The 21,188-nt window shown below is 38.6% G+C and overlaps 1 protein-coding gene across 1 annotated transcript in view; it reads left to right on the forward strand.

Moving 5' to 3' along the window:
* Positions 1-21,188, forward strand: part of KDM7A (lysine demethylase 7A) — an 81,924-nt gene that overhangs the window by 42,237 nt on the left and 18,499 nt on the right. The window contains exons 4-11 of the mRNA XM_053218006.1: positions 1,340-1,500; positions 3,320-3,461; positions 3,767-3,953; positions 5,176-5,338; positions 8,991-9,078; positions 10,361-10,467; positions 13,822-13,913; positions 16,220-16,309. Coding sequence (XP_053073981.1) covers positions 1,340-1,500; positions 3,320-3,461; positions 3,767-3,953; positions 5,176-5,338; positions 8,991-9,078; positions 10,361-10,467; positions 13,822-13,913; positions 16,220-16,309 — 1,030 coding nt within the window. The remainder of the gene's footprint in view (positions 1-1,339; positions 1,501-3,319; positions 3,462-3,766; positions 3,954-5,175; positions 5,339-8,990; positions 9,079-10,360; positions 10,468-13,821; positions 13,914-16,219; positions 16,310-21,188) is intronic.

Genomic DNA, 21,188 nt, shown 5'->3' on the forward strand with positions numbered 1-21,188 from the left:
TAAAAAAAAACTGTGTTTTTAAGCACTTGTGTTTATGTATTTTTGATCGACCAGGGAAGTAAAACACCAAACGTTAAAGATCAGGGTGTACAAGTGATTCGAAATTCTCCTTTAGGTTGGAGTTCAAGGAAGTGTTTGATTGTCAGAGGTTGGGGAAGGAGGGAAACTGGGGGGTGGGGGGGAGTAGAAGGTAGTACAGAACTCAGTGAGTCCGGTGAAGGAGATCTACACCCTCCAAATGTAAGACTATCCAGGAAAAATCTATCTCATTTTGGGGAGCCTCAAACCGACCTTTTCTTATTGAGAGGGTGGACAGAGCCAGTAATTCAGAGAACTGGTACCTCTTGTCTTCTCTTTGACGGCTAAGCCACAGATGACATCAAGACGGTTAAGGTCTCGTTGTGTAAATGGAAACTCTTGTGATCTAACCTATAATGCAAGGGTTGCACTTATTTGAATGTACGGCAGCTGCATTCTGGGAGCAATTGGGAGATAAAATCTAGAACTTCCCTTAAGGAGATCTTCAATTTATGGCAAGAGAGAGGACAGTGAAAAGGGGCAAACCACACTTAAGTGTAATGCCTGTGGAGTGTTAATCATCAGAGAGGGCGTGTGGGGTTATCCTTTTTTAGTGGCTTAAGGTGACTGCTTACTGGAACTTATGAAATACTTGTGGTACCAGATAATTTAAGTCAGGAGTTCATTCTGGACGTTTGTCTCAGTGGGCAGGGACTGTGAGAGCCAGTCTGCCTGTGTTGTGCAGGACAGCAGTGAATTGTTCTATGGCCATGAGACTTTGAAATGTCTGACAAGTATTTATGTAGAATTTTATAGCCAGATGGAATCTGATCTGTTTTACTTATCCTGACACTAATTTTTATTCTGATGTGCCCCTTCCCTTTTGCTCTTCTGATTTCCTACACGACTTGTGTTGAGTGGCTTCTGATCTAGTTACTTTTTTAAATTCAGCCACTCATTACAACAAATTGTAATCACCCTATTATTATATTCTCTCTTCTAGCATAGTTTTCCTAAACATTTACATCTTGAAATATATATATTTTCCTGTAATTTTTTTCTCTTGTGTTAGTGAAGGCATCTAATACAATACATCTGTATTTTTCCAATTATATGTATTGGACTAATTATGAATTTTACTTTAGGATAGTAAAAGAGACTTTATAAAAACATTTTTTATAGAATGGAGAATTCGGTACGACAGGTTGAGAACTGCTGATATGGACAATAATGCAGTGTATGAATTAACCCATTACCAGACTATTTTTTTAAAACTGAACTTAACAACAAAGATGACATTTTATCCTTATGTTTTCCTTAGTGCCGATGAAATCATTGTAAAGATGCATGGCAGCCAGCTGACACAAAGATACTTGGAGAAACATGGATTTGAAGTTCCTATCATGGTCCCCAGATTAGATGACCTGGGACTCAGGCTCCCTCCACCTGCTTTTTCAGTCATGGATGTGGAACGCTATGTAGGTACGCACTTGATTCCTTTAAGTACTTGGGAAAATGCGGTAAAAGTAATAGTGGTATTGTCCTAATAACATGAGAAGTTAAGTGAGGAGATGTTAATTTAGTTCAGTTTTCTGGGTCAGGAAAAGTGAAATTCAGTATCACCTATATTGAAAACTATTTCTTCTCAGCAGACCTACAATTACCAGGAAAACAGAATGAAACAATGTATCTATTCTTATTTACTCAGGCTCACCGTGCTGCTTTTTTTTGTCATCAAATTCTCTGGTACTTGCTTAGGAAAAACCGTAACTGAGGTGTAACTGTAAATACTAAGAAAGACACTGGGAAGCCAGACGGGTTCATTCAGAGAGGAATCTCTGGGTCCTGGTGTTGTAGTGGCCTCCTGTGTGTAGAGAAAGACTAGAAAAAAGAGGAGACCATTTTCAAGGCTGTTTTTATATTAACGACTTGATGATATTGCCACTTAATGATGTATGGACTCCATTTGTGATGTTGAGGCCCAGAAAGGCTTAAGAAACAGGAGGGAAAACCATTTATGTCTTGCCATCTTCTTGACATTTTCAGTCATTTTGTTCCTTCTCATCATGCTATTTATAGATAAAACTGACTCTGTAGATCTCATTCCTTGTCAGCTGTAGATAGAGATTTTTTGAGGGTTAGATCTCAAATCTCCCTTGACTCAGAATTGTACATTTACTGTGATACATTGTCTCCTGAGTCTGAAATGTCTGAGGACTTCTTCTTTTATTGAGCTGCTGGTTGACAGTTTTTGTTGATAACTGTTTCACCGAGGAAACCCGGTGAAATGTCATGACTTCACATTCAGCTAATTTTGAGTTATTTGATGAATCAGGGGATGAGGCTGAGGTTTAACCTGAACCTGTTTGCATAAATAGCACTGTAGAGTCAGTGGCTAGCGACAAAATATTCAAATGACTGGATAGCTTCCTTTTCAGCACTGCAAGATGCCTTGGTTAACAATCGTATTGCCTCTGAAGTATGAAATAAAGTCTACTAGGTAATACTTTAAAGTTAAAGTAAGAAAATGGCATTTATTTGAATTCTTTTTCAGATTGGTTATTGCCGTGTTTTGAATTCCGCTTGTCCTGTAGCACATTGCAGAACTGGTGATGCTTCCCGGGGGGACAGTGCACTGGTGTGCAGGCGACACCTCATGGTTTTATAGGAAAGTTATAAATTAATCCCAATTCACAACTCCTCTCACATGCACTAGTAGGAACTGATTTTTGCTTCCTAACCACTGGCTTTTTTCTTGAAGCAGAATATTAGAAGAGGAGACCCTACCTGGCAAGCAGAAATTGTCTGTTGTGGTTACCTTGCTCACTAGTTCCGCAGAGACTGATTGGTTTTTCTAAATGATAGAATCTTATAGAAGATACTTCTCAAAGAAGTTATAGAAGCAAAAGGAGGAAGTCAGTCCGCTCATTTTATGCGTGAGGAAATGGAGAATCCGAGCATGTGGTGCACTTTGCACGTACCAATAGAATGCATTTTTGTCAGTATGAGCTGCACACGAAAAATCACTAGCATATGGAAAACTTTGTAAACATTTAGGTTTTCACACTCAGTGTTGATGAGTAACTCTGTCTTCATTGCTTTATTCTTTCCCTCAAAAACTGCCCCCTTTTTCAAAAGTTCCAGTTGGACTTAAAAAGCAAGAATACCGGCAGATTCTTTGTCTAGGCTATGTAGTTTTATAGCTGGCTGAAGTGAATATGGTCTTTTAAATATTTTTGTTTAGGGCATCTATTGATGTAACTCTTAAGCCCGATAATAAGACTATAATTTTTCTCTGCAGGTGGTGACAAAGTGATAGATGTCATTGATGTGGCAAGGCAGGCAGACAGCAAAATGACACTTCACAATTATGTTAAATACTTCATGAATCCTAACAGACCAAAAGTGTTAAATGTGATCAGCCTTGAATTTTCAGATACAAAGTGAGTAGTTCTGGACATTTTGGTTTAGTCTTCTCAGTGTTAGCTGAATGTAGTTAAATGATACATTTATTTTAGTAAGAACTATAATTATTACTTCTAAAGTGGTCCAGTGATAGCAATGTTGTGCATTTTGCTTTGGCACACACAGAGAATATTTAGAAATACGATGAATTTTAAACTTTATTGGTGTTAACCTTGAGTTCCAGTTAATTTCTTGGTTTGGGTTGAGATGGGGGATGAAATTTTAAGAACTCATTTGCATGACGTGGGTATATGTATATGCGTGTGTTTGTTTTTTTTTAAAGGATGTCTGAATTGGTGGAGGTCCCTGATATAGCCAGAAAACTGTCCTGGGTGGAAAATTATTGGCCAGATGATTCAGTTTTTCCCAAGCCATTTGTTCAGAAATATTGCTTAATGGGAGTTCAAGACAGCTACACAGATTTCCATATTGACTTTGGGGGAACTTCAGTTTGGTACCATGTCCTCTGGGTAAGATTGGTATATTTCTCTGTTCCCTTATTGCCAGAAACACATAATCTTGTTTTTCCAGGAATGCATTCGTTTGCTATAAATGACATTTGTAAAGAGGGAAGTTTTTGTGCTTTTTAAGTAGGATCTATCATTTTACCTTTAAGTATTATGTTGTTGGTTTTTAAGTCTCAAGTAATGGAGGGGCCACCATGAGTTTTTAATTTATATTTAGATGCCTTTTTTTTTGTCTCCATCTTATAAGTTGGTCTCTTTTAGCCTTTTGTCTCTGTTTCCTCTTTCTCCTAGTCAATGATCAGTTAATCCCTGAATCAAATACCTGATTATAGCAAAATTACAGTAGTAATTGCTTCTGATCTTAAGGGCAGGCCAGGACAGCTAGTTGGATAAATTGGGAATGCCCACAAAGCTGCTATTTTTTCTTGGCAGCTTATATTCACCTTGCTTTAGCTAGAATTGCATTATTTGGTACAGTAGCCACTGGCCACACGTGGCTAAATTTAAGTAATAATAATTAAATACAATTTAAAATTCAGTTCCTTATTTGCACTAGCCACATTTCAAGTGCTCAGCAGCCACATGTGGCTTATGACTCGTGTATTGGATAGCACAGATAAAAAACATTTCTATCATCACACACAGTTCTGTTGGACAGTGCTGGTCGAGAACCACATCTTCATCTATATACAATGCCTGTGCATCTGTGATGCTCTGGACTGTATTTGATGCTGTGTCCTTGAGCTTCTGTTCCTTTTCTCTAGGAGAAGGCAAAGGGTTAGTTGATGAAATGAAGTTTATTTACAGGCCTTTAAAAATAATCATATCGTAGATCTTAGGGGCAAGGGCAGAGTTCGCAGAGATGCCTCTCTGTGACCTGGGCCTGTTAACATGTATTTACTTGCATACTTTGAAAATGAGATCAGTAAGATGTTCATGATTCTTTACCCTCCTCTCTTCTAACTGCTTCTCCGATGCTGTCTTACTGACTTCTGCTCGGATTTTGACGGGGGAGAGGAGGAGTTTTAGCTTTTGTGAAGATGTTTATTAAGGGCAAGAGCTATTGATCAGGTTTGTGAAAGGTGTCCCTTTGAGCCTAAAAAATCTGATAATTATGTAATTTAACTTAGATCGTTGTACTGGAAAATTGCATCACTGTAGGGCGTCTTAAGAATGGTGCTTTTTTTTTTCTTCAAAAATAGTGTGTGTGATTGCTTCCTTCTAGGGTGAGAAGATTTTCTATTTGATAAAACCAACAGATGAAAACTTGGCACTCTATGAGTCTTGGAGTTCATCTGTGACCCAGAGTGAGGTGTTCTTTGGAGATAAAGTGGATAAGTGCTACAAATGTGTGGTAAAGCAGGGACATACATTATTTGTTCCTACAGGTAAGGCTTTAATCCCATTCCCGTACCCCATGGTTGATACTCAGTCACATGAAGCTGGCTTTTTATTAGAACCTCTGGCTTTAACATGCTTGGAAAGTAGCTTTGCATAGCCTGAGAGATAATCCTGATTTTAGACTTTTCACTGCTTTGTCCGTTAGAGGGCTTCTCTTGTAGTTAGGACCTGTTTCAGAATTGTGTTTTTTGTCATTTGCCTTCATTTTAATTTTTATTCAGATAAAATTCACAAACCATGATATTTATCCTTTTAACATATAAGAGTGAGTGGTTTTTAGTAGATTAACAAAGTTGTGACCCATACCACTTCCAGAACATTTCATCACCTCAAAAAGAAACCCTGTACCAATTAGTTGGCATTCCCCATCCCCCCGAGCCCCTGGCAACCACTTAATGTACTTCCTGTCTCTTTGGATTTGCCTGTTCTGGACATTTCATATATAATATGCGGGGTGCATGGCCTTTTGTATTTAGCTTCTTTTAGTTAGCATAATGTTTACTAGGTTCATCCATGTTGTAGCACATGAGTGCTTCATTAGTTTTTGTGGACAAATGATAAAGATATACCACATTTTGCTTATCCATTTGTCAGTTGATGGACATTGGGTTGTTTCCGCTTTTTGGCTATTATGAATTGTGATGCTTTGAACATTTGTGTACAAGTTTTTGTGTGGAGCTATGTTTTCATTTCTCTTTGGTTATATATATACCTAGTAATGGAATTGTGGGTCATACAGTTTATGACGTTTAACTTTTTGAGGAACTGCTAAACTGTTTTCCAGATGGTTGTACCATTTTACATTCCCACCAGCAATGTACACATGTTCTGATTTCTCCACGTCTATACCAACGCTGTAATTATCTTTTTTATTTTGACTGTTCTAGTAGGTGTGAAGTAATGGTATCTTATTATGGTTTTGATTTGCATTTCCTTAATGAGTAGTGATGCTGAACTTTTTTCTTGTGCTTAATGTGGCTATTTGTATCTCTTTGGAGAAATGTCTATTCATATCCTCTGCCCATTTTTAAGTTGGGTTATTTGTCTTTTTATTGTTGAGTTTTAAGTGTTCTTGATCTATTCTGTATACTAGATATATGATCTAGATATATCCAGATATGTGATTTGCAGGTGACTCTCCTATTGTGTGGCTTATCTTTTCACTTTCTTTATATGTTCATTGTAATGTCCTTTCCACAAAATTTTGAAATTTTGATGACACCCTTTCAATTTTAATTAGTCGGCTCTACATTGCTGCCGAAGGCCAAGTCTGCTTTAAGAATCTGGGCTGCTGTCCTGGGACATTCTGGAGACAGCGGGTATATTTTGAGGGACCCTGGGAAGGGATTGAATACCAGCCTTAGCTATAACCTCAAGTATAGGTATCAGGTCAGTCACTTTGAGTTGTGACTGAATGCAGGGTATGGACTCTCCAAGCCAGTGGTTTTGAGAAGTATGTTTTTCTGATGTGGGTGACCTTCCTTAATGGCTGCAGAGTTCACAGGGATCTGTCGCCGCAGGTCTGGCTTTGTTGCCTTGCCTCTGGTGTATATAATAATAAATATGTATTGAATAAATGAAGAATAAATGCCTAGAACTGCCAGAATTTAGAAATCTCAATGAGTATCAATATTTTTATTGTGAGTGGGTTCAGCTCCTCCCTTCAATCCTCTTCCCAGGGCACCCTTTTATAACAAATATTTTGTTATGCCCTCTTCAAAATCTTGAATTCATATTCTTTGATGATATAACCTCCAGCAACCAATAATTTCCCCCAAAATGTAGTGCTCTAACTAGAATAGAAAGAAGAAATTAAAAAGTAATTTATAGTAAAATACAATTTTATATGTGCCTGTTCAGACAAGTGTATGATTGGCAACTGAAATTCTTCAGCATTGGTGTAGATTAATGGTTCTCAGATATCACTGAGCATTAGAATCACCTGGAAGGCTTATTAAAACTCAGATTGCTAGGCCTCATCCCCAGCAGTTCTGATTTAGTAGATCTGGGAAGGGGGGCTGAGAATTTGCATTTCTGACAGGTTCCCAGTTGATGCTGATGCTGCTGGTCAGGGGACCACACTTTGAGAACCATTACCGTAGGGACTGTTGCTTTTTTCCAGGGTAGCTGGCAGCTGATAAACTTTCAAACAAACTATACTTTCCTTCAATTTACAGAGTAGGTTGTATTCCTGGGAAATTGTGCCAAATGTGCAAAAAATACTGTTTACATATATAATGGACTTACAGTTTCTAGACTTCAACAGTTAATGACAGATTTTGTACCTGTATGAGTGCCCAGGAGAGAGTCCTGACTAGTGCAGGACAGGACAGTTTCTTACTGCGTGGAGTGGCCTGCTCATTGCATCCCTGGCTCTCCTTCATGAAATGACAGTAGTGCCTCCTGATCACTGAGACAATCAAAAAAGGTCCTCCAAACTTCCCAAAACATCCTTTATAGACAGTGCTGCCTCTGTGGAGAACCACTGATGTATATATAGAATTTGTAGCTGACAAAAATTTCTAATTTGTGATTTCAGGGTGAAGCTCAAGGCTTTGTGTGCCTTTGAGCACACAAATGGGCACCACATGAAAGTCTTTAAAGAAGTTTTTTTCGGGGCACCTGGGTGGCTTAGTCGGTTAAGCGTCCGACTTCGGCTCAGGTCATGATCTCCTGGTTTGTGAGTTCGAGCCCTGCGTCAGGATCTGTGCTGACAGCTCAGAGCCTGGATCCTGCTTCAGATTCTGTGTCTGCCCCTCCCATGCTCATGCTCTGTCTCTCTGTCTCTCAATGATAAATAAACATTAAAAAATTTTTTAATGAAAAGAGTTTTTTTCATGTTGTGTTGCAGCATGATGAAAGATCAAAAAATGAAAAATATAAAGAAAATGGGTTCTATTTTAGTAGCTGATTTTTACGTGCAAACGTGTGTATATATTTATATTTATATCAAGGCTTTATGTTCAGCATATGCATATTTCTTTCAAAAGTTAGGCATCATCTCTTAGAAATGATTCTTACTTTCAAAACATTTTTGTGGGGAAAAAAAAGACCTCATTTTGATTGTCACCATTTATATTTATAGGACCATAACCTTCCATAATGAAATGGGGGTGATCTACCTTTTTCTTCTTAGAGCCAGGCCTCCAGCTGAGTTCTACTCTTGCTCCTCTGCTTAGTCCCTAAGGCACCACTCGTTTCAGGATGACCCTAGAGGAGGGACGTGCTCAGCCAGTCCCAGGTTCATTTCATAGACATGTGCTCAGCTCATTCTAGCCACATTTGACTACTCTCGGTGTAAAATCTTCAATGTGAAGTTGGGTTGTGTTTTTAAACTAAAAAACGAAAACGGCAATAACCACAAAAACCATCACCTATCCTGTACCATGATTTTATTTGATTGGATCGATGCGTTTGTTTCCTCCAACTCAGCACAGAATCTGCCATATAATAGGCATTTAATGGATACTTAAATGAATGTATCTGTAGATCATAATAGACATTAACTTCTCTAGCTCGGGCGGAGTATGAAGTAAACTGATGTTGATATTGTGAGTTTCTTGTCTCCCAGATAGATAGCACATTTGTTTGGTTTAAATATTGAAAGATCACGGCTTTATGTTCTTTTAACTATTTCAGGGTGGATACATGCTGTGCTCACATCTCAGGACTGTATGGCTTTTGGAGGGAACTTTCTGCACAACCTTAACATTGGCATGCAGCTCAGGTTTGTGTCATCAGTAATTTAAAGGATCTTTTGTTTTTTCTTAAATAGGGCATTGTTTTAAAGTTTCCAAAAAATAAATTCAGCAATATATTTTAGTTGAAATCTCACGAAGAAAGGCCCTGAGAAATTATTAGAAATAGGACCTTTAAACAAATGTATTATCTTCAAATTTTGTCAGGAAGGTTCCTCGATGTATTTCAGCTCTAAAAACAAAAAGAATCATTTATTCAGTTTGAGACTAAATGTATCCCTGAATTTCAAAATTTTATAAAAATGGGTGGGTCCTCTCCTTTGACTGTTTTTACAATAAGGGAGATGAACCAAATCCCTCAGGCTCAGGTGTGACGGTGCTGGGGGAAAGTAATTCTAGGTTAGTATTGCTGAACACCTGCTTTAGTTTTGCTGTGGGTAAAGGATTAGCAGCTGTTTCCCCTTCTCTCTGAGAATTTGACCTTTGGATGCCTCTGTTCCCCTTGGTAGCCTGAAGAGAGTAGAATGTTACCAGGCTACATTCACTGCTTATGGTAAAATGATTTCTGATTGAGTAACTGCATCACGACTGGGAGAACTAGAGATACCTAGTAGGAAGCCATATCTTTGGGCTTTCCTGAAAGTGGTGACTCTTGTAATTTGGCATACCCACGGGGAACTTGGAAGCTATGTGTCCTTGGAGTTACTACAGAAATACTGGCTCTTACGGGTCAGGAAGCTCTAAGCCAGGGCACCTTACACACCTGTCAGATGTGAATCTTGTTTCTTTACCGGAACTGTCCCTGGGGGAAAGATGGCTCCTGGCTATATGGACTGCTGCCAGGACTCCCACGGAAGACTGACACTGTGACAAGCTGTGGTTCCTGTCTTCTCACCTTGACCAGCACCGATTGTGTCCTTGAACCTGAATGCTTAGTAGAGCCTGAAGAAAACTCCCTGAGTGGGTGTTGCAGTGTTGTCCAACACAGGGAGCTCTCTTCTAAGCATACTATTTTACTTATTACGGTGGAACCCTTATAAAATTCCTTCTACCAAAACTGGGATACAAATTCCGAGGTTCTGATCTTCTGGAAGACCGGTGTTATTCTTCAGTGTACTTTTGTTACGGTCAGTCAGACCTGGATAAGATCACAGTTCATTCTTACTCAAATGAAGCAGTGCTTAGTAATACACCCTACTTGATAGGGCTTATGTGTTGTGGCCTGCTTGCTTTTATTTTCCTTGAGTTGGTTGCCTCCATTTAACTTTGAAATGCTAATATTAATACTAAATTTCTTCAAATTTTATTTAGGTGTTATGAGATGGAAAAAAGGCTAAAAACACCAGATCTTTTCAAATTCCCTTTCTTTGAAGCCATATGTTGGTTTGTAGCCAAAAATTTGCTGGAAACCTTGAAAGGTAATTACTAATCTTCACATTATGATGTATGATGTTTGTAAATTCCACTGAAAGCCACTGAGAGAAAGGCCCTTTTTTATTATGGTGTAACTGTTGCCCCTATTTGGCTTTTGAAATGCACGATTTCTCCCTGCCAAGAACCTTTTTAGCAAATCGGAGTCTCTAGTCCGTGGCCTTAAAAATCAGATATATGAAGAGCTGTAGCAGAACAGCATAGGTTATACTGAAAAATGTTCATTTCACCTTGGACTCTAGTAGCCTGCACACACTGTCAGGCATGTAAAAGGGCCTCCCTCACAAAAATGGAGTTTAAGCTAAGAGACTGTTACTGTAATGTGAATTTTTTATGTCCTGAAAGAATCAGGTAGCACCTGATTGCCCTTAATGACGATTAGGCTGGCCAGTTTCAGGTCCCTGTTAGCACAAAACAGCTGAATGTCAAGCTATGAGTCTGTTGTTGAAAAAATGTTTTTTGGGAAGGAGAAATTCTTTTATTTAAACTTAGAAGCTACCCGGCACCTGGGTGACTCAGTCAGTTAAGCCTCCGACTTGGGCTTAGGTCCTGATCTCACGGTTTGTGGGTTCAAGCCCCGCGTCAGGCTCTGTGCTGACAGCTCAGAGCTTGGAACTGCTTAGGATTCTGTGTCTCCCTCTCTCTCTGCCCCTCCCCTGCTTGTGCTGTCTCTTTCTGTCTCTCAAAAATAAATAGATGTTAAAAAAAATTTAATCTTAGAAGCAACTTTTTTAATGTGGAATTTCATATTTTGGTGTTTTATCTTTGGTTTAATAATCTTTGAGCAGTCAAGTTTGGCACAGATTGTCATGTCTACTTTTATCCATGTTCTCACTTGTGCTCATGACAATACAGTTTGTCTGGTTTTTGTGTTGTCTGACTTTTCTAGTCAGTTTGTAAATTGTGCTATTAACTCTCAGAAGGGGGCGCCTGGGTGGCTCAGTGGGTTAAGTGTCTGACTTCAGCTCAGGTCATGATCACATGGTTGGTGAGTTCAGGCCCCTTGTCGAGATCCTCTGTCTCTCTCTGTCTGCTCCTCCCTGACTTGCCTTCTCTCAAAAATAAATAAACATTAAAAAAAAATTAACTCTCAGAAAAACAGATAAAAACATAAACGGTAAAGTCTGTTCTAAACATTTGTTTCTTTCTCCATTTAAAAGTTGCACAAGAATAAAAGGTAAAATGAAAAGAAACAATCAGTAATTTCCCAGGATAGAATGCACAGAATTAAATGATAAAACTCATTTATGTTTCTTTCTTCAAGACACACACACACACACACACACACACACACCCCACAACCTCCCTCTCTTTGAAAGGAAAAAAAGAACAGTAGGGCTCCTTCCCACATTTGCAGCAGTGGAGGTAGATGTCTTAATGTGGTGCAGGTATACCGTCATATATATGATGGAGGAAGGAGACCATGGATGAAGAGGAATGGGTGCTTTCTCCACAAGACCAGTCTCCAGAAATGCATCCTAATCCTAAATCCCTGACTCATTGAGTGTTTTCAGGTTTTGGTGAGGCTGAGCCCCACCTCATCTTCAGTGAGTATGCCTTGATGTCTGGACTGCAGGAATCTCCCGGTGGACCATACATAGAGTTGCCGTGTGTGGTTTCCAGTAAAGTACTGGGTAGTAGAAGCCTACATAAATAGGAACACTTACAAGTACTTATAAAAATGTTTATAAATGTCCTTGGTTTTTGGAAATAAAACCCTGTTACTGAATTCTCCAGATAAGAGATTGGCAATTCAGTACTCAGAAAGTTCAGAGTCTTTTTCCGTCTTTTCTCACTAACATACACCCAGCCCTCGAGTGATGCTTTTCTTTTTTTTTTTTTTTTAATGTTTATTTACTTTTGAGAGAGAGCACACAAGCAGAGGGGCAGAGAGAGAGAGAGGGGGACAGATGATCTGAAGCGGGCTCCATGCTGACAGCAGAGAGCCCAGGGTGGGGCTCGAACCTGCGGACTGCAAGATCATGACCTGAGCCAAAGTAGGACGCTTAACCATTTGAGTCACCCAGGCGCCTCAAGTGGTATTTTTTCCTAAAGTCCAAGAGAGGTTCATCAATCAACTTTTTGGAACAAATTAAAAAATTTATCTGAAAGACAAAATCTTGCTGTTCCTCTTGCACCCACAAACAGCAAATTGCTTAGAATATTGATTTAGCCTTTGTTTCAGGCCATTGAGAGTTCAGAAATACAGAGGTCTGATTGAAAACATGGCCCTGTACATTAAAGACTTAAAAAGATTTACTATAAACGGATATTGGTAGCTCAAGTTTTTAAATATTTTTATTTCATCAGTACAGGATCAGTATGGGATAGGATAGCCGGCAACACGAGCGAGGCCATCAAATCCCACTAAGGCTGGGGCCAAGTGGCCATTGTACCAATTGCTCATCATCCTAGGCATTCAATCCTGGAAGCGGGAATGGTGGTCTTGTCACCCCACATTATGTTCTTTCACCCCTGACCTTTTAACTTGCCATCGGGGCCTGTTACCAGCTCTCAGACTGTTATTAGGCTTATATGATGGGTAAAATGAGGATAGATTGTATGAAACTTAATTGTGTTTAGTGTCAGTAATAATACAGCAGTGAACTAATTTTGGACTTGTGTAACTAAATTAGCCACTGGACAGAAGTAAAACCTTTTGCTTTTGGTTCACCTTACCCAAATTTTAGACCATATCATACATAAATAGAATACATTTTGTGTGAGTTTTAGATAATTAGTTTGGTTTAAAGACTCGGAAAAGGTATGCGCATGTGTGTGTGGTGTGTTTACCTTTATAATCATGAAATATGTCATGCCTGTAGCTGACTGTGTAGACAACACACACTGACTGTGTAGAGTGCACGGGCTTCACAGTTTAAATAATTACAAGGCTCACCTGGAGAGCATAAACAGCCTTGCCAAGACGTTTGAAACGTCCAGTTATTTTTCCCACCGCTCCCCCACTTTCCCTTCTAGAGAGAACCACTGTCCTGACTTTTGTGATAATCCTTTTCTTCCGTTTTATCACCTCTGTCACAAGTGAGAAAATAGCACAATGTTTTCCGTTTTTAGAGTTCACGTGAGTCGATCCATATGACATTATTTCATGATTTGTCTCTTCCTCAGCACTGTGTGAGCTTCTTTTTGCCTGGAGCACCTAGTACAACTATGCTTAAATGTAATTCCATTTCTTTTTCTTTCTTGCCTTTTGTTTCACTTTTTTTCCTCTCTGGTAACTTGGAAGTTACGCACTCTGATAGTCGGTGGTTGCTCAGCGTCTGAAGTTAGCCCTTTTCTCCGTTGTAACTCCCTTCCCCGCTCCGCTTCCCTTCCCACAGAGCTGAGAGAAGACGGTTTCCAGCCTCAAACGTACCTGGTACAGGGAGTGAAGGCACTGCATGCTGCTTTAAAATTATGGATGAAGAAAGAAGTAAGTAGTTTTCTTTGGGGAAACGATGGCTACTGTTTCTATGGCAAGATCCAAAGCGCGAGTCCCGATGCTGCCGCGGCAGCACTTTGAGTGGCGTGGTCAAGGGAATGGACGCTTTCAGTACGACGTGCGTTTTATCATACGTGGTGCACAGATGTCCTGGCTTGTGTTTACGCTGATGAGGATAGAGTACCTAAGTACTTCTTTAATCTTTAGCCTGAAAAGAAAATAATTCAAATATATTTAAGATGCTAAGAAAAGAACATGTAGATACAGAACGATAATAAATAACTTTGAACTCGTATCGTGTGCTAATCGCTGTGCTTAGTCTTTATATCCATAATCCCATTTAGCTCTCAGAGCAACTCTGTGAGGCTGTGATGCTCTCCTTATCCCTGTCTTACATAGGGAGAAGCTGAGGTTCAAAGAGTTGTATATGACTTGCCTAAGAATACCGGAGGGTCTTGGACTAAAGCTGGGGCTCTGTAATCGCAAAGTACTCTTATCCATCTGCTAGACTTCTGTAAAAATGAAGGAAAAGGGAGGTCAAGGTTCAAGCAGGAGCTTCCATTTTCACTAAAATGTGGTCTGTTTGCATTGGAGTCCTGCTGCCTCCAAGAGGTCATCCCAGCTCCCCAATTGGAAGCTGTGTGTCCTACCCTTATGCTTAGTAGCATCTTTCTTATGCCAGTGGACTTCAGAGTAATGTCTGTAAAGTAACATATTCACATCCCCTTCACTAGGTTTATGAGCTTTTGAAGAACAGGGACTTGCCATCTTTATTCCCCTCTGTAACTTGACATGCAACTCTTTAATAAGTGATATATATGTGAGCTGATGAAAATACATTCCCATATTAATTTTTTGAATGCCTACTTGAAATAAAAGTTCTGCTCTTAAGAGATACTGGAGACAATAATTAATAGGTTACCCTTCCAATAATTTTTTTTCACTTCTTTTCACTGTATTATCATCACTATATACCCTCTAGAGCAAGGCACTGTGGAAGCATTCAGGAAAGAGAAAGTTGTGTCTTCCCCTGTCAGAGACGTCATCGTCTAGATGACACATAAAAGTGTAAACAGATTACAAAACCGTACAACCATATCATAACAAAATAAAGGATATGTGGCAAAAACTGTGTAATTTGTTTCCTGCTGAAGACTTGAGATAAGTTCTTCTCAAACTCCCGTATTTGTCAGAATCGCCTTTAGAGCTCCCTAAAAACAAACTCCCTGGATCCTCCCTAAGAGATACTGATTAAATAGATTGGTGGTGGGATCTGAACCTCTGTTTTTAACAAACTTTGTAAGTGATTTTGATGTACAGTGAAATTCATTAATAATAAATCCTGTTAATTCATCACATTCGAAGTGCTCTTTTAAAAGCATGATGTTTGCGTTTAACCGCCTGTTAACCTTGCTCTAGCTAGGATGAGAGGCAGCTTAGTCTAGTGGTCGGGAGCATGGACTCCGGAGTCAGATGTTTAGATTCAAATCTCAGCTATGCTACTAATAAACTAGTGAACCCCTGTGCATTCTTTCCCTCAAATGTAAAGTGAGAATAGTACTAGCTCTGTCATAGCGTTGGTGAAAGGATGAATGAGTTAACACCCTCAAGCGCTTAACAGTGCAGTACCTTGCCTGGCACATAGTTAGCACTTGCGGTTACTGTTGTTCCTAGTTTGTTTTAACAAGTTATGCTAAAACCAAGGAGAAGATGTAAAGCAAAAGCAAAAACTGGTTTATCAAATGCATCTGAAGAATCAAAATGCTCTTAACAACAGTTAAGATTTAGAAACAGACATAAGAAATTATGGCAGTAGTCTGCAGTTGGATAGATGGGGTTTCTCAGCAATGCGTCTGTCCTACTGATGCAATCTTTTTCCTATTAAATTAGAAAAGTTTCAAAAACTTATTCAGATTAGACCTCCTATAGGAAATAGGATTATTTTAGTCCCTGTGTTCCTACTTTCAAATCCTTATATACTATGAATTAAATGCTGGACTTAACTTTACTAATTATAGTAGTAGTTAGAATTACAGTGGGCTTTGAGGGATAGAGTACAAGGTTACTTCTCAGTGTAAAGCAAAACTCACTGTAAGATAGTCCATCTTTAACTTGAGCTAAGAGGATTTCATGCTAATAAGGCTCTCCTTAAAGAGTATTATACCAACTCTGTGAACTCTGAGACCTGGCTTATTAGTATTTCGCTTAGAGAATCCAAAATTTGTTTAGTAAATTAGTTTTCACTTATTAAAGTGTAAATAACTTTGGTTGTCTTATCTTTGTTAATCCAAATCCAGCTTGTATCTGAACATGCCTTTGAGATCCCAGACAACGTCAGACCTGGACATCTTATTAAAGAACTTTCAAAAGTAATTCGCGCAATAGAGGTAAGAATAGAAACTGTCAACTGAATGCTTGGTTACTGTCTGCTTTGAGAAGCAAACGCAGCTACCGTGACATTACAAACATTGGAAAGCACTTATACTCTTAGATGAAATAGAATGAGCTGTGTCTTGGAAGGAGTCTCAGGTTCTCAGGCTTCCAAGCTTCTACAGAGAAATTTAGAGTATTATATCATAATGAAGAAATAAAGAAGTGGTTACCAGGTTACTTGAATTTCTTCAGCTTACTCCAAGAATAAAAAAATACAAAATAAAAAAAATTTCAGATCCCATTCCTTTCTGCTATGCAGAGATGAGTATGTGTTAAGTAATTAGAGAAAGAGACAAAATGTCAGGTGAGTCGAGCCAGGTCAGGCTTGTTGGGAAAGAGGGATGCTACTGGTGGGGAAAGGCAAGGAGACCCACGTGACTGAAGTATTAGAGCAACTTGGGTTGGTAAACCCCCCCCTTGATAAAAGCCCATAAAATCTGAGATTAGTTGTTTTAATTGTTTAATTAGAAAACTATTTTCGGTATTAAAGGGGATTTTAATTAAAGTAATTCTTCAACAAGGTGGTTCTGTTAGTGTCTCGCTTGAAGTGAAAGGAAATTAAGTGGAGGAATGGAGGCTAAGTGGTAATTTAACAGCTTAGATTCAGGCTGTGTTTGGGGAATGGAAAGAGGTATACATCTAAGAAACAATGAAATGCTGTGTTTAATATCCTCGGATAGAATATTTTATATAATTCTCAATGTGTTCCGATACAGTGGAAAAATATTTTCCGCTTTTAAAGAGTGGTGGTAATTGCAATGAAAAGATTTTATTTATTTATGCATAGAGATAGATTTTGAAATCAAGAGTCACATATATAATCTTAAATATATGTGTAGATACATAAATGCATAAATCTCATGTGTGATAACCAAAACTAAGAATAAACTCAATAAGAAAGGAGATGTGGGTCTAGGGGCACCTGGGTGCGTCAGTTGGTTGAGCATCTGACTTTGGATCAGGTCATGATGTCATAGTTCCCAAGTTTGAGACCTGCATTGTGCTCTCTGCTGTCAGTGCAGAGCCTGCTTCAGATCCTCTGTCCCCTGCCTCTGTGCCCCTTCCCCACTCAAGTGCATGCTTGTTCTTGCTCTCTCTCTCTCTCTTTTAAAAATAAATAAACATTTAAAAGATTTTTAAAGAAAGAAAGGTGTGGGTCTATATGAAAAAAAACTATAAATCTTTAGTAAGGGAGGTGAAATAACAATTGAATAAATGTCATTTCTGAAATATGTCAATTCCAAATTGATATTACAAATTTAAAATGGTGAGATCTATCTGGAAGAATAATGGGGCAAAAATAGCCAGCAAAGTGCTGTTGTTGTTGTTGTTGTTGTTGTTGTTGTTGTTGTTGTTGTTTAAATTGGAGGGTTGAGAGTATAGAAGGCAGCAAAATGACAGTAGAAAAATGTGCCAAGAAAATAAACAGGTATCTCACTAAAGAAGAAATAGAAATGGCCAATCCAATAAAAATATGAAAAAGATTCTCAGTATGTGAAAAAGTATTCAGCCATATTTTGCCAAATAATTTATGATTCCAAATGATCGTTCATCTAATTGGCAAAGATAAAATTCTGTATTCTTGTCCTGCTGGTCAGGAAGTGTAAATTAGCTTGCGCTTTCTAAGTGGCATATCCCTTAGCTGAGCACTTGCACTTAATCCAGTAAAGAAGAGGATTCTAATTAAACTTGGTATGTTGACCATACCCACTTATTGCTCTCACCTCTTGGAGCCAAAATGATAGTAAAAGAATAAAAACGATATTCCTGAAGACAAGGAGAATAATAGAAATGAACTCCAGCATGATTTTGGAAGCTGGAAAGAAGTATACAAGTGATCACCAATTTAACAAGCTTGAGAGAGCCAAAATCTGTGTGGGCAGTGGGTGAAGCCCAGAAGCAGGTCTTACTTGTACAGGAGAACCTTCAAAAAGCTCGGGAATTAGGGAGCTAGGACCCTCTGAATATCAGAGTGGAGGTGGGATTGAGAACAGGATTGATTACAGGTCTGTTTAAGAAATGAATTAATCTCCAAATCCCTGTCTTAACACATGTAGAAAACTAGGGATTTAGTGGTTTGCAAGGTTGGACTTGAGACTGGACTTGGGGACACTGAACCCAGCTGAGGGACGTGGGTACATACTGAAAACAAGGGGATTAAGTGACAGTCTACAGTGAATGATTCTTTTTCCACCCGACTCTCCAAACGCGGGCACCCTGGCCTATACCTCCCAGGCCAGGAAGAAGATCCGCTGATAGTGACCGTTTGAAACCTTCCCGAATGGAACAACTCAGGCAGCTTCCTACAGTGAAACCCACCAATTGACAAAGCCCTACTTACACAGAGCTCCCAATTAGCTTTTTTCTTTTTACATACAGTAAAATGCACAGATCATAAAAGTACAGTTCGAGTTTTGACAAAAACAGGCAGTTGTGTAACCAATACTGCAACTGAGATACAGAAATCATTTTTGTCATCCCAGAAAGTCCTTTCTCCCCAATATAATCTGACTATTAAAAGCCACCACCATTCAGACCTCTGTGGCTGTCATCATGAATTAGTTTGCCTGTTCTTGAATTTCAAATAAAGGCGACCATGTAGTGCATACTATTTTTGTGTCTGGCTTCTTTCAACTTAATGCTTTTGAGATTCATCCGTGTTGTTGCATCAGCCAGTAGCTGTTTTGTGGTTGCTGAGTGGTATTTCATTGAATGAATATACCATGATTTGCTTTCCATTCTTCTGTTGATGGATATTTGGGTTACATATGGATGTGGTCGGTATGAATTAAACTGTTACAAACAACGTTGTATGTCTTTTTGTGGTAAATATATGTTTTCATTTGAGGGGGAGGGTAAGTACCTGGGAGTAGAGTTACCAACTCATGTGGTAAGTGAATTTCCACTTTATAAGAATTTGTCAGACCGTTTTCCAAAGTGGTTGTGCCACTGTCACCACTAAGGTATAGGACTTGTAGTTGTTCCATATTCTTGCTATATATTTGGGGTTTTCTGTCTTTTTAATTTTTGCTTTCCCAGAGATATGAAATACTGTTTCATTGTGGTGTTAATTTGCATTTTCCTGACGACTAATGATATTGAGCGGCTTTTCTTGTACATGGCTGTTTATATATCTTTTCTTATGAAGTATCTGTTGGAAGTTTTTGCCCATTTAAGAAATTATATTGTTTTTATTATTGATTAGTAGGAGTTCATTATATATCTTGGACACAAATTCTTTTTTTTTTAATGTTTATTTATTTTGAGAGGACACAAGTTCTTTTTAAAAAATGTTTATTTATTATAAATAAAATTTATTTATTTGGGGGAAGGGCAGAGAGAGGAAGAGAGAGAATTCCAAGCAGGCTCCAGGCTCAACGTGGAACCTGATGTGGGGCTTGATTCCATGGCCTGGGACCATGACCTGGGCTGAAATCAAGAGTCGGAGGCTTAACCGACTGAGCCCCCCAGGCGCCGCTCTTAGACACAAGTTCTTTGTCCTTTGGCATGCCTGTGTTCATATATGATGAATATAGTGAATATTTACCCACAGCCTGTGGCTTATCTTTTCATTCTCTTAATAGTGTCTTTTTATGAGAAGAAATTTTTAATTTTGAAGAAGTCCAATTTATAAATTTGTTTTCTTTTATAATATTTTTTTTTTGCGTCCACTCTAAGAAATCTTTGTCCACCCCAAGATTTGAAGGTACTTTCTTTTTTCCTGGAAGCTTTTACATTTGGGTACATGGGCAATCTTGAATTTTCATGTATAGCATAAGGTAAATTAAGGCATTATTTTCCCCCTACGTATTTATCGAGTTCTCTTGCCACGATTTCTTGAAACCAATTAGCTTTTTAATTATGCTTTCTCTTTTGGGGTGTATGGGTGGCTCGGTTGGGTGTCCGACTTCGACTCAGGTCATGATCTCGCGGTCCATGAGTTCAAGCCCCACGTCGGGCTCTGTGCTGACAGCTCAGGGCCTGGAGCCTGCTTCAGATTCTGTGTCTCCCTCTCTCTCTCTTCTTCAAAAATAAACATTTAAAAGACATTTTTTTAAAATAAAGAAATAAATGCTTTTTCTTTTAAAATGCATGGAGAACCAAGAAGAGTTTTGAAGGCAAAGACAAAAAATAAAAGAGAAAAAGAAAAAAAAAGTATTTGAAGGAAACAACAACCAATAAACAAACAAATCTTTAGGCCCAAACCCAAATATAATTGATATCTTCGAGAGAAGAGAGTAAATAAATATTGCTTCCATGAGAAAAGAACAAGTGGCTATAACAAAGAATATTTAAAGAAGAAAGGAAAGGGGTTCTTGGAAATTAGAAATATAATAGAAATAATATTTAGCAAAATCACTGGAAGATAAAGTTGGGAAAAATCTGCCATAAAGTTAAAAAATAAAATTAAATTTAAAAAGGCCAAATAGGACAGAACAATTAGAAGGTCATTTTACATAGTCACCATCAAAATAATAGAAAGTCCAGAAAGAGATAACATAGAAAATAAGGAGATTATCAGAGGAGTAATCCAAGAAAATGTTTTAGAATTCAAGGACACAAGTTCCTAGATTGAGACCCTACAGAATGCTGAGTACACTAGGTGAGAAAAGACCTATGCCAAGGCCCATAGTGGTCACATTTTAGAATACATGTAACGGAGTAGATTCTAAAAAGCGTTAGGAAATAACGCATTAGGAATCAGAATAATATCAGACTGCTCAACAGTGACACTGTAGAACTAGAAGACAGTGAAGCAAAGTCTTTTAACATTCTGGGGGAAGAGGGTGATGGGAGCGATGTCAGCCTACAAAAGTCTGTATTCAGCCAGCC

The sequence above is a fragment of the Acinonyx jubatus genome, chromosome A2 (assembly GCF_027475565.1).
Source record: "Acinonyx jubatus isolate Ajub_Pintada_27869175 chromosome A2, VMU_Ajub_asm_v1.0, whole genome shotgun sequence".
NCBI classification, from domain to species: domain Eukaryota; kingdom Metazoa; phylum Chordata; class Mammalia; order Carnivora; family Felidae; genus Acinonyx; species Acinonyx jubatus.